The sequence below is a fragment of the Fukomys damarensis genome, unplaced genomic scaffold (assembly GCF_012274545.1).
Source record: "Fukomys damarensis isolate Sample0158 unplaced genomic scaffold, DMR_v1.0_HiC HiC_scaffold_8, whole genome shotgun sequence".
In the NCBI taxonomy this organism is placed as follows: Eukaryota; Metazoa; Chordata; class Mammalia; order Rodentia; family Bathyergidae; genus Fukomys; species Fukomys damarensis.
The window spans coordinates 15,632,719-15,648,443 of record NW_022900920.1 but is presented as its reverse complement, the minus strand read 5'-3'; the positions used below and the strand labels follow the sequence as shown (position 1 = coordinate 15,648,443).

At 34.3% G+C, this 15,725-nt stretch overlaps 1 protein-coding gene across 4 annotated transcripts in view; it reads left to right on the top strand.

The window, feature by feature from the left end:
- Positions 1–15,032, top strand: part of Plekha1 (pleckstrin homology domain containing A1) — a 61,576-nt gene extending 46,544 nt beyond the window's left edge. For 2 of the 4 annotated variants that reach the window (XM_010632739.2, XM_033761381.1), the window contains 5 exons: positions 1,711–1,779; positions 8,099–8,163; positions 8,754–8,817; positions 10,679–10,768; positions 13,205–15,032. In XM_010632739.2, the coding sequence (XP_010631041.1) occupies positions 1,711–1,779; positions 8,099–8,163; positions 8,754–8,817; positions 10,679–10,768; positions 13,205–13,513 (597 nt within the window). In that variant the 3' untranslated portion in view covers positions 13,514–15,032. Of the gene's footprint in view, positions 1–1,710; positions 1,780–8,098; positions 8,164–8,753; positions 8,818–10,678; positions 10,769–11,984; positions 12,056–13,204 lie in introns of all 4 variants that reach the window. The other 2 variants (XM_010632740.2, XM_010632742.2) reach the window with 2 other exon arrangements.
- The last annotated feature ends 693 nt before the right edge of the window (positions 15,033–15,725 follow it).

The following is a 15,725-nucleotide window of genomic DNA, read 5'->3' as shown; positions in this document are numbered from 1 at the left end:
TTCTGTATTTATAATTCAGTGCTATTATTTCCTAGGTGTGGTCCGCTGGAAAATTTAATGCCTATTTACACTGACCTTCAGTGTATTTTATTTATTCATTTTTCTTTATTGGTACATTTTAGGTATACAATACAGTTACATTCATCTTTGGGCTCTTGTACCTTTACATGACGTATCTTGGTTCTTTGTGCTGCCACTGTCTGTCTTGCAAGCGCAAGGTCCCAAGTTTGATTCCCAGTACCAAAGGAAAGGGAAAAAAAAAAAAAATTCAATTACTGGAACAGTCCTGTCAAGGGTTAGTAGTAAATATGAGCCAGGGATTTAGCTCAGTACCGCCACCTGCCTCGTAAACTCAGGGTTTCAAGTTCGATCCCTAGTGAAAAACAAAACAAAACATGGCCTTCAGTTTAGATGAGCCTTCCTAACAGTTTCACCTTATTTCAGAATGTTCTTTTGTTGATTCCCCATACCTGTAGGAATGGGTGAGGGGAAGAGCTCCCCTAGGCGGGTGGCATCTTGAGGCTGGATGAATAAGTACTGTTGTTGGCCTGACCTCAGTAAAGTCGTTGTGGCTTTGGGGTATTTAACCTCCCAGATTCTAAATGTCTTTTCTAAGGAAAATCATTTTTAAAAATTTTGATCTAGAGCTTTTTTGGGAAAGATGTAAATGAGAAAGTTGTAGTTGTTGGCCCAAAACCTAGTACTGAGCTAAGCAAAAGCTCTTACAGGTGAACCCAAATAATCCTACACAGCTGCATGATGGAAAATCTTTGCAAAAACAAGTAAATTTGCCAGTGTTCCTAAGGAGCCAGATGCATTTCTAAACTTATTTTGTGTGAACTAAATTTTTAGAATGTCATGAGAAAATAAACTTTAAGTTTTGTAACTAAAAGGAAAAAGGAAAAAGCAAAAAAAATCTAGGAATAAAAAAGTACTTTTACATCTCTATTGGTAGTTCTGTTTGCCTGCTTATCCCTTTCTGGCAACTCTGATTCCCATAGGTCAGCCCAGGGAAAGTTGTTCCACTTCTGTTTGACCTTTTGTTGGGCTTAGAGAAATGAAGGCAAGGACTAGAGTTTTCTCACTGTATAGTTTCTACAGATGGAGTCGTTTCTCACCAGGCTGTGATACTTGGTGTGTGTTAATTGAGGCTTTGAAGGAGATAATCCTTCCTTTTTGTTTTACTCCTATATCTAGTATCAGTCACTTAGAGATATTTTAGAACATACACAAAAGGTATATTTCATTGACAGAAATGTTTGTATAAAGTATATTCGCTTTTTAAATATTTATTGCTTTATTACTATGTGTAAAGTGCTTGTAGAAGGATTCATGCATTTTAAAGATGGAGAAACCTGATATGGTATAATATTTCCTATGCTTGCTTTTTACTTTGTCAGGGTCAGGAGGAAAGGGCAGTACCTTTTTGTTGTTGTTACTTTATTTTTTTAACTGTTAGAATATTAAAAGTATGAAATAGGATAGCATCATTAATAAAACCTGGAAGCCAGCCACTGCAAGTTGAACCAGGAGTTCATGGCCTGGGCAGCAAATGAGAGATGAGCTTTCATTTTTTTTGCCTAAGGGAAGACAATGAGGTTTTCCGTAATTCACATTTCTGATTGTGGGTTCATATCAGAATGATTAGTGGTGATTAACATCTGACGTTCTTAGAAACAGAAGTCTTATTTCTGTGTTCATTTCTGGTAGATGAAAAACTGGAAAAGAAGATATTTTCAGTTGGATGAAAACACAATTGGCTACTTCAAATCGGAACTGGTATGTTGCTACATCATAAGTATTGCTTTACAAATGCTTGAGAAGTGTTACATTCCAGTGAAGTATTATTTTATGGTATTTTCTCTATTTAAAATAATCCAATTCTAGTTTTGAGGGTTGAGTTAACTTTGTTACAATGCTTTTAGATAATAGCATTTTTCTTAAATACATCTTAAATAAAACGATCGTATCTTCAAAGAGGCATTCCACCTTAAAAAATCTAAACTTAATCAGCCCCTTCCCATCCACAGATTTCCTTTAAAGGGAATGTTGGAGAAACTACATAAGTGGCAAAGTCTCTAGTGGTCAACATTTATTTAACCCTTTGTATTTGTCTTTTCTTCCTTGCCTTCTCTTAACTTTTTTTTGGTTTGTTTGTTTCTGTTTTGTTTTTTTTTTTTGTTTTGTTTTGTTTTAGGTACCGGGGATTTAACTCAGGTCCTTGCGCTTGCAAGGCAGGCCACCGAACCGCTGAGCTAAATCCCCGGCCCAACATTTTCTTTTCCTGTTTTAGACTGACTCTTATTTTGCTTCATTTAAGCTGTTTATGACCTATCTGAACATAGAATTAAAAGGTGGAGATTCCCTCTCTCACTTGTTTGAGTAACATCCTCATATCTGGTGACCTGAGTCCTGCCATAGCTTGTTGTGTAACACAGTTCTATACCTCTTGTTGTATGGGACCTTTAAGAAGGGAGCCATATGCTTTATTTCAACTAAGGCACCATGGCAGTGCTCTTTAATAAAGCTTCCTGTCTGGGTACAAATACTCCATATTGATACTATCCAGTACCATTGTCTACATATGGCTTTTGAGTTCTGGAAATGTAGTCACTATGACTGAGAAACTGACTTGATTTCATTTTTAAAGCTAAAACTGATTTCATTTTCATTAAGTTAAATTTATATAGTTAAACATATATGTAGCTAGTAGTTATTATATTGGAATGTGGAGCACTAGAAAATAGGAAAAGGAATATTTTAAGATACATCTCAGGTGTCAGCTCTTCTAGGAGGTTTTTACCAGAGGCATTCCACATTAAATCTAAAATTAGCCACTTCCCACCCACAAATTCTCTTCGAAGGGGACACTGGAGAAGCTATCATAAGCAATTAAGTCTGTAATGGTCAACAGGGTGAGAAGACTGTCCTCTTGGGGGATTGGCTTAGCATGGAACAGGGAGAGGAAAGCATTCGCATGGAGAAGAGGTTGATGGCAGAGATGGAGACTGTTTGCATACATATATATTGATAAAATTTTAAAATGATGTATATTAAGGATACCTGAAGCCAAGTTTCCTGCTGTCAAAGACGAAGAGTAACAAGGAAAAGGAGAAAATTTTGGTATGAGATTAGTGTGTTACTTAGCTTTTTGTCACTATGATTCACTATCTGAACTAAACAATTTAAAGGAAGAAAGGTTTATTTTGGCTCACAGTTCCAGAGATAACAGTCTTTGATTGTTGGGCTCCATTGTTTTTAGGCCTGTGGTCAGAAACCTCATGGTGGAAGGACGTGGCAGAGCAGAGCTGCTCATCCTCTGGTAGCCAGGAGGCAGAAAGGGTGAGAGAGCCAGGGAAGAAGGGACCAGGAAGCAGATCTAGCCCCCCAATGTCACACTCCTGTGAGCTACTCCCTTCAGCTAGGCTCCACCTCCTATTTCTAGCATCTCCCAATAATGCCATCAAATTATGATCTCACCACTACTAATAAAGTTAGAACCCTCACGATCCAGTCATTTGAGAAAGCCCAAGAAATGCATCCAGGTCTTCAACACAATGAGCTTTTTGGGAGAAGTTTTAGATAATCACTATAACAATTAGAATTTGATATATTGTTGTATTTAAACTACACAGGTAGATGTAGGTATAAATGTGCTGTAAGAAAATTACCATTTCCCATTGATAGAAACCTGAACTCCATAGACATACAGCAGATTCCAGAGCTGGAACAAGAGAAAGAAATGTGTAGTGTTCCTGGAATGTCTTGTGTCAGAAAGGCAGGAAGTACTCAGGAACTCTAGGGACGGGTAAAAAGACCCAGAAGCCACTTTGAAACATTTCTCTCACCAAATTTGGGACACTGAGAGCATCCAAGGATCAAAATTAAAAATGATGGTAGTACATTATAGCCACAGAATAAAATAGTAATCCATGAGCACATACAAATATAAATAAATGGCTGCATGATGAGTGTGTATGTTTGCATATTGAAGAATGAGATATTTGTATAAATTGAAATATACCTACCTGCAAAATAGATTAAGCAAAAGGGAAAAAATAGTAACTTTTGCAGACAAGAGGCCTGGCAGATATTTCTTTAATCAGGCAGTCAAATAATTCAACCAGACATCATCAGTGATGACAAGATTGAAGTTACCTCCTGACTCCTGTATGAGAAAAACACAGCATTGATTCTGAGATTCCTGCCACAGGTACATAATCTGAATCTAATCATGAAGAAACATCACACACACCAAGATGAGGAATGTTCTATAAAAATAACTCCTTATAGTCTTCCAAAGAGTCAAGATTATGAAAGTCAAGAAAAGAATTCAGAATTGTTCCAAAGTGAAGGAAAAACAGATCACAAGCAGATGTAGTTTGTATTCTGAACTGACTATTTTTCTTCTAATAGACATTTGGGAAAATTTTCAGACTTCAAAAGTTATAATGTGATTATATGAGAGGATATACTTATAGGAAACACACAAATGTATTCAGGGAGAGTGTGGGCCAGGTCAGCAACTCACCCTAAATGACTCAGAAAAAAAATCAGTTTTTTGTGTTTTATTTTCAACCTTTCTGTAAATTCATGATTGTTCCGAAAGTTCAAAAAGTGCCAGGTGTTGTGGTGCATGCCTGTAATCCCAGCACTTGGGAGGCTGAGGGAGGCACATCTCCGTAATTTCAAGGCCTACCTGAGCTACAAAGTCAGTTCAAAGCCAGCTTGAACTACAAAACAAGACCCTGTCTAACAAAACAATAAATAAATAGGGGAAATTGAGGGGACTCTATCAGGTAGAAAAATGAATAAAACAGTTTATTTAAAAAGAAATTAAATGGTCCATAAAAGTGATGCGTAACATCATTCGATGCAAATTTAAAATGCACATTAAATTTAAATTAAATGCAAATTAAAACTACTGACATTTCTTCTCATCTGCATGCAAAGGCTGTGCCTAAGTGAAGAGATCAACAAATCCTTTCCTCCAAAAGCATCTAATGTCATTCTGTAAGTAAGAGGAGCTAGGACTCCTTTGAGAAAGAACTGATTTCAAATCTGGAACAGGTAAAGTACAGGCTGAGCCCAGAAATCTAGTTGTGCTGAAAAATAAGGAAATGCCTCAGCAGCTATTCCAATAGTGGTTTCAGGCAAGAATCTTCAATGTTTCATAAAACTAATGTGCAAAATTATGTTGGGCACCTGAGTATTACACAGGTTCCATGCATCTCCTCACAAGATACTTAATGACAAAAGAAAAATAGAGTAGTTTCATAAGTAATTGGCAACAGTAGTAACCTTAAGCCAGATGCCAGGGTAGCACACCAGTAATGGATCAAACCCTGTTGTGTGCAAACTAATAATGTTCTAAGAAGAATGCACTGTCATAGCTGTGGTTTCCTATCTAAAGCATAACTTGAACATTAACGTAAACATCTGGCAAATGCAAATTGGGACACATTCTAAAACTCTTAGAAATCATGAAAAAACAAAAGACTAAATAACTGTTCCCTAGTAAAGGAGACCAAGGGATGTGATAGCTGAATGCAAGGTATGATCCCATATTGCAATCAGACAGAAAATAGATTGTTTTTCTTTTGCTGTAAGAGATAACTTGGGGGTCAATTAATGAAATCAATATGGTCTGTGAATTACATAATAGTATTGCATGATTGTGAAGTTTTTTGGTTTCCATGATTGTGCCTTGGTTATAGAAGAGTATGTCCATATTTTAGAAAATACACACTACTACTACCATAAAGAATTGGATAAACTTGAGTCATTTATAGGAAAATGGATGCACCTTGAGACAATAATGTTAAATTCAGTTAATGTGAAGTGAAGTTTTGACTTTGTGGAAGAGTGACAACTATTACATGGTTTGTTTCTCTTATATGAGAAACCCAGTATATAAAGTGAAGTACAAATAAAAGACAAACAGACAGTAGGAAAACAGAGAGAGAGAAAAAAGTTAATGTAGTCCAGCATGGCCAGTGTATCTAAAAGTGTACCTTGATTTAGTGTAATTGTCTTATGTATATTATATATTTTTAACCTGTTAATCTGTGTTTATGATAATTAACTTCATACAGATTTATAAAATAAACAAATTGGATGCTTACAAAATGAGTAAAAATATTTAAGAATCGAGTAGGGGAAAAGGAAAATAATAGAGTTGAGATATATTATGTACATACATCAGTTCCCCACAATGAATAATTATTGTATACTGCAACTATGTACTAATAAAAAATGTTAAAGGCAAAATATACACTGAAATATGTAGTAGTAAAGTTGCATCTGTACCTTGCCTTCAGACATTGCCAGGGATTTGGCTCAGTGGTTCTTCTGCCTGCCTTGCAAGGCAAGGGCCTAAGTTTGATCCCTGGTACCAAAAAAAAAAATTATTTTAGGAAAAAAAAATATACTCAGATATTCATATATATGAGATAATTCACTTAAAAATACGTAAAATATTAACATGTTACAAAATGGTACAAGAGGGCCAGAGATTTAGCTCAGTGGTTCGGTGGCCTGCCTTGTAAGCGCAAGGACCTGAGTTCAATCCCCGGTACCAAAAAAAAAAAAACACACACACACACACAAAAAACCCAAAAAACCAAAACAAAATGGTACAAGATATGTAGACATTCTTTGTATAATTTCTGTAAATATTTTGTAAAACAATTTGAAAAAGTGTTCTTGTGGTTTTTTTCTTGTTGCTACATAATGCTTTAAATAATGTTTTAATCTCATGGTAGCATATTGAATGAAATTGAGAACACAGTGATTAATGAAATGTATAGTATTATACTCTTAGGAACCAATTATGTCTCATATTGAGTTTTATTACCTTGGATGAAATATTTAATATGTCTAATCCTCAGTTTCTTTTTTTTTTGGTACCGGGGATTGAACTCAGGTCCTATGCTTGCAAGGCAGGCCACCGAACTGCTGAGCTAAATCCCTGGCCCAATCCTCAGTTTCTTTTGTTGAATAATAGTATATGTATTGTAGGGTTGTAGAAAGGTTTAAGTGAGGTGACTCTTAAAAACCAGGAGATTTGCCAGCAGTTAGTAAATGTTCAATAAATGGTACTTCATATTAAAGTTATACTGGTAAAATGACACATTTAAGTCAAGCTAGATGTTCACCGTTCCAGTGCTTTATATGAGGTATGATTGAAAATTATAGTGAATATTTAAATTGTTATGTTTTGTTACACTAAAAATGTATTGCCATTAATCCCTCAAAATACTTTGAACACACCTATCCCATTGTTCTTGCCACTTTCTGAAATAGTTCTGTAAGTTCTCATTCCCGGGTGTCTTTAGTTATACTGTTGTGGCTGCTTCAATGTCCTGAATTGATTGAAAATACTTGCCTTTCTTGGTCATTTTGACTTCGTGGAAGAGTGAGAAGTAATATGTTGAATAAGGTGAATAAGATCTAGTGAAATAAAGTGGATTGAGGACAAACCATAATATTTTTCACAAGCCTGACTTTCTGTTGTTTTTGATCATACTTTGTAAAGACATGAAAGAGGACTTCCAGAATTGCTTCAGAAAGTAGCAATAATCATGTAGTAAGTGTTCAAAGCAAGGGGGGAATATTTTAAGGAGGATCAATAGCAATGTCTTTTACTGTAGTATTTTAAAATATTTTAATAATCACTGTATATATTGATCATATGTATATCAAAATGGCATTGCAGAAGAGGAAGTAGTATACTTACTGGTACACAGGGATCTATCCAGGACCTAGTCTGATGGTTAATGGCTTTTATTTTTTTAACATACAAATACCAGTTTTATTCAGTTAATATATTCAAGTCATATAGCTCCATTTTCTGAAACAGATGGCATTTTAATATGCTACACTATCATTGAGGCCAGAAACCAAGTTTGAAATAACAATGGATATAAAGGTATTGAATTGAAATATTTTGATGCTCTGTGGCTTAAGAAGATAAGAGTTATGGCTTAGATGTGCTTCAAGAGAGAAGCATAATTTTCCCATAGTCCTACAAATAGAAAACAAAACCTTGAAAGGATTTTAAGAATAAAAGTACTATATCTATTTGCTTGTTTACCAGGAAAAGGAACCTCTACGTGTAATACCACTCAAAGAAGTTCATAAAGTCCAGGAATGTAAGCAAAGGTAAGGAACTGTGTTGGCTTGATGCTGGCACCACTTATTAATATACAACAGTTCCTCAGTTTCATTAAGATGCTTATAAATTATATTTTTCTATATTCTAATGTAACTTTTAACTCTTTAGGATGTGCTAGCATTTTGAAATCTTCAAATTAAAGTATAAAATAATTTGTTTATCTGAAAATAAAAATTCATTAAAAAACTTATTAATGGAAAGAAAAAATTTTATATGGACAACTTGTACCATCAAATTTGGTTAATGGTTTTATTGTTAATTTTAGTATCTTGAAGGTACAACAGAACAAGATGTTACAAAAGAAAAATCAACTGTGCTTTCATCTTTTAGCAAACTGTTTTTTTTAAGTTAGAAACTTTGAATTTTAAAGTTGCTTTGTGAACTTCTAAAAATAATTACATAAAATATATATAATTTAATACAAAGAAGCAAAATAAATGGGAAAAGATAAGTTTTGTTAAATTAATTCAATGTTTTACCTTTTATTGACATGTACTTGGCACTGAGTAAACACGTGAAAGAAAACTATCAAACTACTGCTATTTAAGTACAATTGGATAATTTTTTTTCATAACAGTGACATAATGATGAGGGACAACCTGTTTGAAATTGTAACAACATCTCGAACTTTCTATGTGCAGGTAAGATACTTAATTTGGAGATTATAGATCCTCTCATAAGAAATCAATAGCTGTAGAGGTAAATAAACTAATATTTTTGGTTTTGAGTTTAAAAATATGACAGTTATAATTCACTAACTTAGTAAATATATAAAAGGTTACTGCTAAGTTGTATGTTTAGGACTGGGAGTATCTGTTAAGAATTAGTGAAGTAGGTCTCTACTTGGAGGAAAGAAAACTCTTTGGGGGAGAAAGTAAAATACAACTGTTTAGAGTGGGGGCGTTGAGATAGGGTCTTTCTATGTAGTTCAGGCAGACCTTGAACTTACTTTATAGCCCTGGCTGGCTTCAAACTCGAAATGATTCACCTGCCTCAGCTTCTCAAGTGCTGGGATTACAGGTGAGCCCCACCTTGCACAGCTAGAGAAATGCTCTTCTAACTTATATATTATATGTATACCTTCAAGTTGGATTATTTTCCACTTATTTTATATCATTTTTTTGTCATCTTATAAAAAGGGAAGCTCAAATATTCCTAATACAAATAAGCAGATATTACAGTTGTACTAATAGGAGGCACCTTGTATTTAAGTTTAAAATATACTTTTTACTTTCCTCACTGAATTATTTAAATTGAAACTTTTTAAAAAAAGAACATTTGCTTTATGAAAGTTTCATATGCTTACTACAGAAAAGTGTGAAAATAAAAGTTAAGAAAAAACTTGTTTAGAAAACAACAATCCTAGGGCTGGGGATTTAGCTCAGTGGTTCGGTGGCCTTCCTTGCAAGCGCAAGGACCCGAGTTCGATCCCTGGTACCACAAAAAAAAAAAAAAGAAAGAAAGAAAGAAAACAATCCTACATTCAAGTAACCATTCTTAGTTTCTTGTTGCCTTTCTCATAGCGAGTGGGGTTATGCTAAATATAGTGTTAAATACTATTTGTTTCATAATTATAGTCATTTCCCATATCATTACAATTTTTTCTGAATTTTTACAATTGTACCATACCCCATTTTATGGATGTTCTACAAGTAAACTATTTCTGTGTTATTCTGTTACTGAATATTCATTTACATAGTTTTTGTACATTTACTAGAAATAATGTGATGATGAACATCCTTATGCATAAATTTGCCTACATTTCTGATTTCTTTAGGATAAATTGTAGATTAAGTTTAACCATCAGAGCATGAACCTTTTTATATTGTAAAATTGGTTTCTGGAATTCAGTTTCCATTAATTAATGAAAGTATTGTGTACCTTTGCCAGCTTTGAGTTTTCCTTTCAAAAATTCTTTGTTCAGTATCTTCAGTTCAAAACCATTCTGTGTCTTTAAAATTTTTGATCTTTAGATTGTAGATCTACTTCTATATGGAGGTAAGGGATCATAGAATTCTGGAATCAGAAGTCATATCTCTGTACCTTCCTAGGCCCCTGTTTGTTTGTTTGTTTGTTTGTTTGACTGGAGATTGAATTTGAGACCTTGTGCTTGCCAGGCAGGCCGTGGATCCACTGAGCTAAATCTCCAGCCCCGCTAGGCCCTTGTTTAAATGACACAGGTATATATTCTTGTAGCATATTCAGATAATGTAGCAGTTGGTAAAAGGAAACAGAGGCTTTCTTTTCTTAATTTCTTCCCAGAGGTAGTCATCACTGACATTTTTGATGTATCTGATCTTAAAACATTAAGGGCACAGTTTATATCTCAGTATAGTAACTTAGATGGCAAAACTAGGTTTTAAAACATGCTTCTAAAATTTGAGTGTGGTGGGCAGGCATCGCTTTAGAATGATTTTGTTGGTTGCAGAATAAATACATTGGCTTTATAGATGTAGAAGGTAATTTTGAAGAAAAATTGAATGAGTTCTTTCTTTCCTTTAGGCTGATAGCCCTGAAGAGATGCACAGTTGGATTAAAGCGGTCTCTGGCGCCATTGTAGCACAGCGGGGACCTGGCAGATCAGCATCTTCTGTAGGTTTCTTCCTCTCTAGGGTAATATTCCCATAGGTCCCCTATCCTATCTAGTTATTTACCTTCCACTCCCCCTAATCCTCCTTGTTTCTTTATTGAAATTTATTTGCATGTTGAACTTCATACCAATTGGACTTGCAAAAAATAATCCATTTCAAATTTAATGCTTCCTTGTAGTATTATGTATACATAACTTTTGTGCATTATATTATGTTAAATGCACAAGCAGGCCAACTAAAGAATAAACTTTTCCTTGCTTGTTTAGCAATTATTACTTGTCAGTAGGTCTCAATTTAGTATAATTTGGACACTTACTATGGTATTTGGCCTAATTGTTTAAGGTACCTTTAGTTCTTATGTTACACAGTTTTGTGATATCTCAATTTTTTTCCTTATTTCAGTTAAGTTTGTTTTTTTGTTATTGGTTTAATACCATAAGGCCAGTGAACAAGCTGGAACCTTAAATACATTTAGTGCTCCCATTCAGGATTTTCCATTTCTTTTTCTTGTTCTTATTTTCTAACTGGTTAATATAAAACCTTGCTTCCGAAAACTACCATAATTATCTTTGTGATAGTATGATAATAAAAGTGAAGCAACTAAAAATATTCTACTCGGAAATAGGAAGAAAAATATTTCTCAAATTCAAATATGTCATTAAGAAGTAAATTTTACTTTGGAATATTTTGGCCACTTATCTCTGAACTGAAAGTACAAATCCCACTGAAAAAGGAAAAATTGTAGCAGTGTAGCAATATCAGCAAAAAGAAATCTAATAGGCACTATAGGCTTTATTGTCTAGATTCTTTATATATGCTAGATATTCGATACTTTTAAAATCTTTCCTGACAGCAGTATTACCTTTTGCTAGTTTCCTAGTAGTGATAACCAGAGATCAGTAAATAGAAATCTACTTTTCTCATTTCTTGTTTATCATTCTATGTTTTTTTTTTTTTTTGGAGTATCTAAGAAGTTGCTTTCATAGGTATTGATTTTGTAACTGTCTGCATTTATGTGACTTTTTCAGCAGTCAAGTTTGAGATTCTCTGCAAAAACAATGTCTGTTGGGAAGAGGAAAAGTTGGAGAAGGGTGTTTGTATTTTGTGCTTTGTGGTGGGGGCAAATTGGACTATCTAGCTATAACTGTCAGCAGAACTTTCTCTTTTCCTCCCTCTCCCAAGTATAGGTTAACTCTAATCTTTGCACTGTGTTCCAGATGCGGCAGGCCAGAAGGCTGTCGAACCCTTGTATACAGAGGTATACATCAAGAACTGGTGAATGCAGCACGTATGTGGGCTCTCACGCAAACGTGCCTTCTTAGTAGAGGGCCTGGACTTACTCACTACTTACAGCTGATCATAGAAAGTTGAGTTAACCAAACTGCCTTCTGCAGTTGTCATAACTGATTTTGTCAACACTAATTCCAACTATTTCACTGTAGTTATCAGATTGAACATGTATATTTTAAAAAAGATAAAAACACATTACTAATGGAAAGAGACATTAAAGTAGCTTCTAAAATTTCTTTCACTGAGTTGCTGCAAATTTTAATTTTATACTACAACATTTGAAATGCACCTTTGTTTTAATAATATATGCAAACCCTATAGTACTATAAATTTGCAAGGCATTTTAAATATCTGGTGAACTTTAGCCATGTAGTAGGATTCTATAGTGCTTTGGTAATTTTTAGCACTTTGTTTTCAAAGCCAGTGGTATCATAAATAAACATTATATTAGGAACCATATTGTGCAGTGTATTTAGAATGGTCATACTTAGAGACATCTTCAAAGTTGATCTTGTTAGAAGCATATTAAAATTAATACAGTGTATTCATCAAAGCTTTAAAAATTATTAAACAGGTACCCTTTGTTTTAATATCTTCAACCATATGAATGTGTGATATATTCAAAAGTAAATGAAATTAAGTAAAAAGACTGCTTCGTCCTTATTAAATAAATTTACAGCCTGATTTCACTTTTACATTCTGCATTTTATTTTTATTTTTATTTTTCTAAAATATGTGGTATAAATCGCATTGTCAGTTGAGAGTAGACTCAAATTGGTAAATCTGATAATGATAATGTTACTTTTAAACACAGTTCAGTTGCAGTTGGAACACTGTATCGTACTTTAGGCTGGCTAAGTCTTCAAAGTGTGTAAGCTGCCAAAACTCAACTTTGGTGAAAGAACTTGTTTCTTAGTGCAAGTGGTTGTTGGCTGTCATTGCTTTAAACTCACCCCTAAAATGCATTGCTTTGGGAAAGAACTTGCACATTTATGCTGCATGGCTCATGCTTTTGCTTTATGTGGGCGTGTGTGTGTGTGTGTGTGTGTGTGTGTGTTGTTTGTTTTTCAGAGAATCAAGTTTCACAGTAAGTTACTAACCTCGTGGTTAATGATTGACTCTATCTGACCACCACTCCTTTTTCCAGGAGCATTCCACCTGTCCTTCAGAATCCAAACACACTCTCCGTTCTGCCAGCGCAGCAGCAGCCACCTCACATTCCACAGCCTCTCGCAGCAACTCTCTGGTCTCAAGCTTTACCATGGAGAAGCGAGGATTTTACGAATCTCTTACCAAGGTCAAGCCAGGTAACTTCAAGGTCCAGACTGTCTCTCCAAGAGAACCAGCTTCCAAAGTGACTGAACAAGCTATAGTAAAACCTCAAAATGGCCCTCAGGAAAAAGATCATGACCCAGTGGACTTGGATGATGCAAGCCTTCCAGTCAGTGATGTATAAGCTGGAAGCATGTGGGGGCCTGATTGCCCCTTCTATCCTTCGGTGTCCTTTCATGGGCTTCTAGCCAAAGATGATAAAGGTTGAAGTAGTTTTTAATATATATTATACTGCCTCTTAGATGTACTCTTAAGCTGGTAAACCAAGAGTCTAGGAAGCAGCCAAACTCAATGTAATTTCTTTAAGAGAAAAAATCTTAATTGTCTCAGTATCAACTGTCTCAAGATTTGCGTATCCTCATTTGGGTGATAAAAATGTGTGTGTGATACTTTTTTATTCCTAGCGACTTTGACAGTTTAAATATTTAGCAATTTAAAACATTTAAAATGCTTAATAATTTTGGTTCTTTAAAAAGTACTGCAATGACTTCCCATTAAATGTTCAGTATTTACACATTCTTATTCATTAATATTACAAAGTGAAACATTGCCAGACTAAGATTCCTAAACTCATGATGTCTGTGGTGCTGCAACATTTTTACTGCAAGGTGGGCTATTTTGAAATCATAACCACTTTTGATGCCCATAATTTTGAGGTGAGTGGTAAATTTTGCATAGAAGCTGTAACTAGATCTTTGGTAAGGATGGTGGGTTGTCCTGGATTAGAAATAAGAAAAAAATGAGAATTCAAACAACTATTTTGAGATGTTTGGTTGAGAAGGTCTAGGACTTGCACTGGTCAGTGCTTCATTCAGTGAAACTTACATAGTTAGAAATTGTTGGGAGATCTAATTTTATCAAAGTTTTGTAAATAGTTATTATTCCTATATTTGGCTCAGTGAAAGACCTCAAGTTTATATGTAAAGACATAACTGCCCTTTAGTCATGAAATTGTTGTGGCCTCTACTTTTTGTCACTGATAGCCTGTATTCAAGTGCCTGTGTTTTTTTCATCTTGTTTAGGAATGTTTTGAGATTAATATGCTCAAAAATCCTTCGTGATTGGCTTTAAATATTGGAATAAAGTTAATTTTTCAGTAGCATAATTTAATGTGTTAAATGAGATAGCATTTTATGTTAGAGATACCAAAATTCTGGTATTTTTCTACATGTGCAATATATATGTTTCAAAAAACAAATTTGAGTATACATTTAATCATGGGGATATCATGGATATAACCACCTACATAAAAAAATCCTTATTTTTGGTTGTAGAATGATAAACCAGTTTGAGTAAGTACCATTTTGCAGTTCAGTCCTTAACATTTGCTTTAAGAAAAATAGTCTTGAATTTCACATGCTGCTATTTTATGATATTTTACTATTTTACAGTGCTATTTTTTAATACATATTGCTGTGTCTTTTCATTTTCTAAGCTGACTTATCTGTGAGAGAAGAGAGGAACTTCCTACTCCAGAAGTAGAGTCCAGAAATTAAGATATATCATACTCGAATTATTCAGTTTTAGTTTAAAAATCCATATGTATAAGAATACACCAACAACTTTTATTCATAAGCTAATATTTTTTAAACTTATGCAACTACATTTGAAAATGTTAGAATGAGCCAGGCATTGTGGCACATGCCTGTAATCCCAGCACTTGGGAGGCTGAGGCAGGAGAATCGCTGTGAGTTCGAGAACAGCCTGGGCTACATAGTGAGTTCCAGGTCAGTCTCTACTACATAGGGACATCCTATCTCAAAAAACCAAAAAAAAAAAAAAAAAAAAAAAAAAAAAAAAAGTTAGAATGAAAAGGTTTTAAGTAGCAGTCACTTTTTCTGCTGACATATTTTAGTGGCTCTTCTGAAACAAAATTCCTTTTTTTATGAATATACCTAAGAAGTCTGTATAGACACTTTGCAATATTCAAGAGCCCAATTCTGTTTTCTTTGGTACAACTTCCACAGTGCATGTTCATTTTAGCATATTTTGGTATTGGTAGTTTGATGTGTTTCATGGTGGCAAAATATTAGCTCTATTTTGGGACTTTTTATAGAACCACCCTATTGCATAGGAAAATGTTCTTGTGATTGTCAGGGTCTCCTAATATTTATCTCAATTCTTTTATAAGTCTATGGAAATTATTTAATTATTTTAAAACTTACACTTTTCTTGTAAATATGTCACATCTGAAGTGTCAAAATTACTTTGAATATCTTAATACTTGCTGCATTTTTTTTTCTGTGTATATAACATGTCTTGTTTCAGAATGGGAATGTGTACCTCTCAGTGTTTACTGTTGATGTCTTTTACCTTTATATGTTGATCTAGTTGAA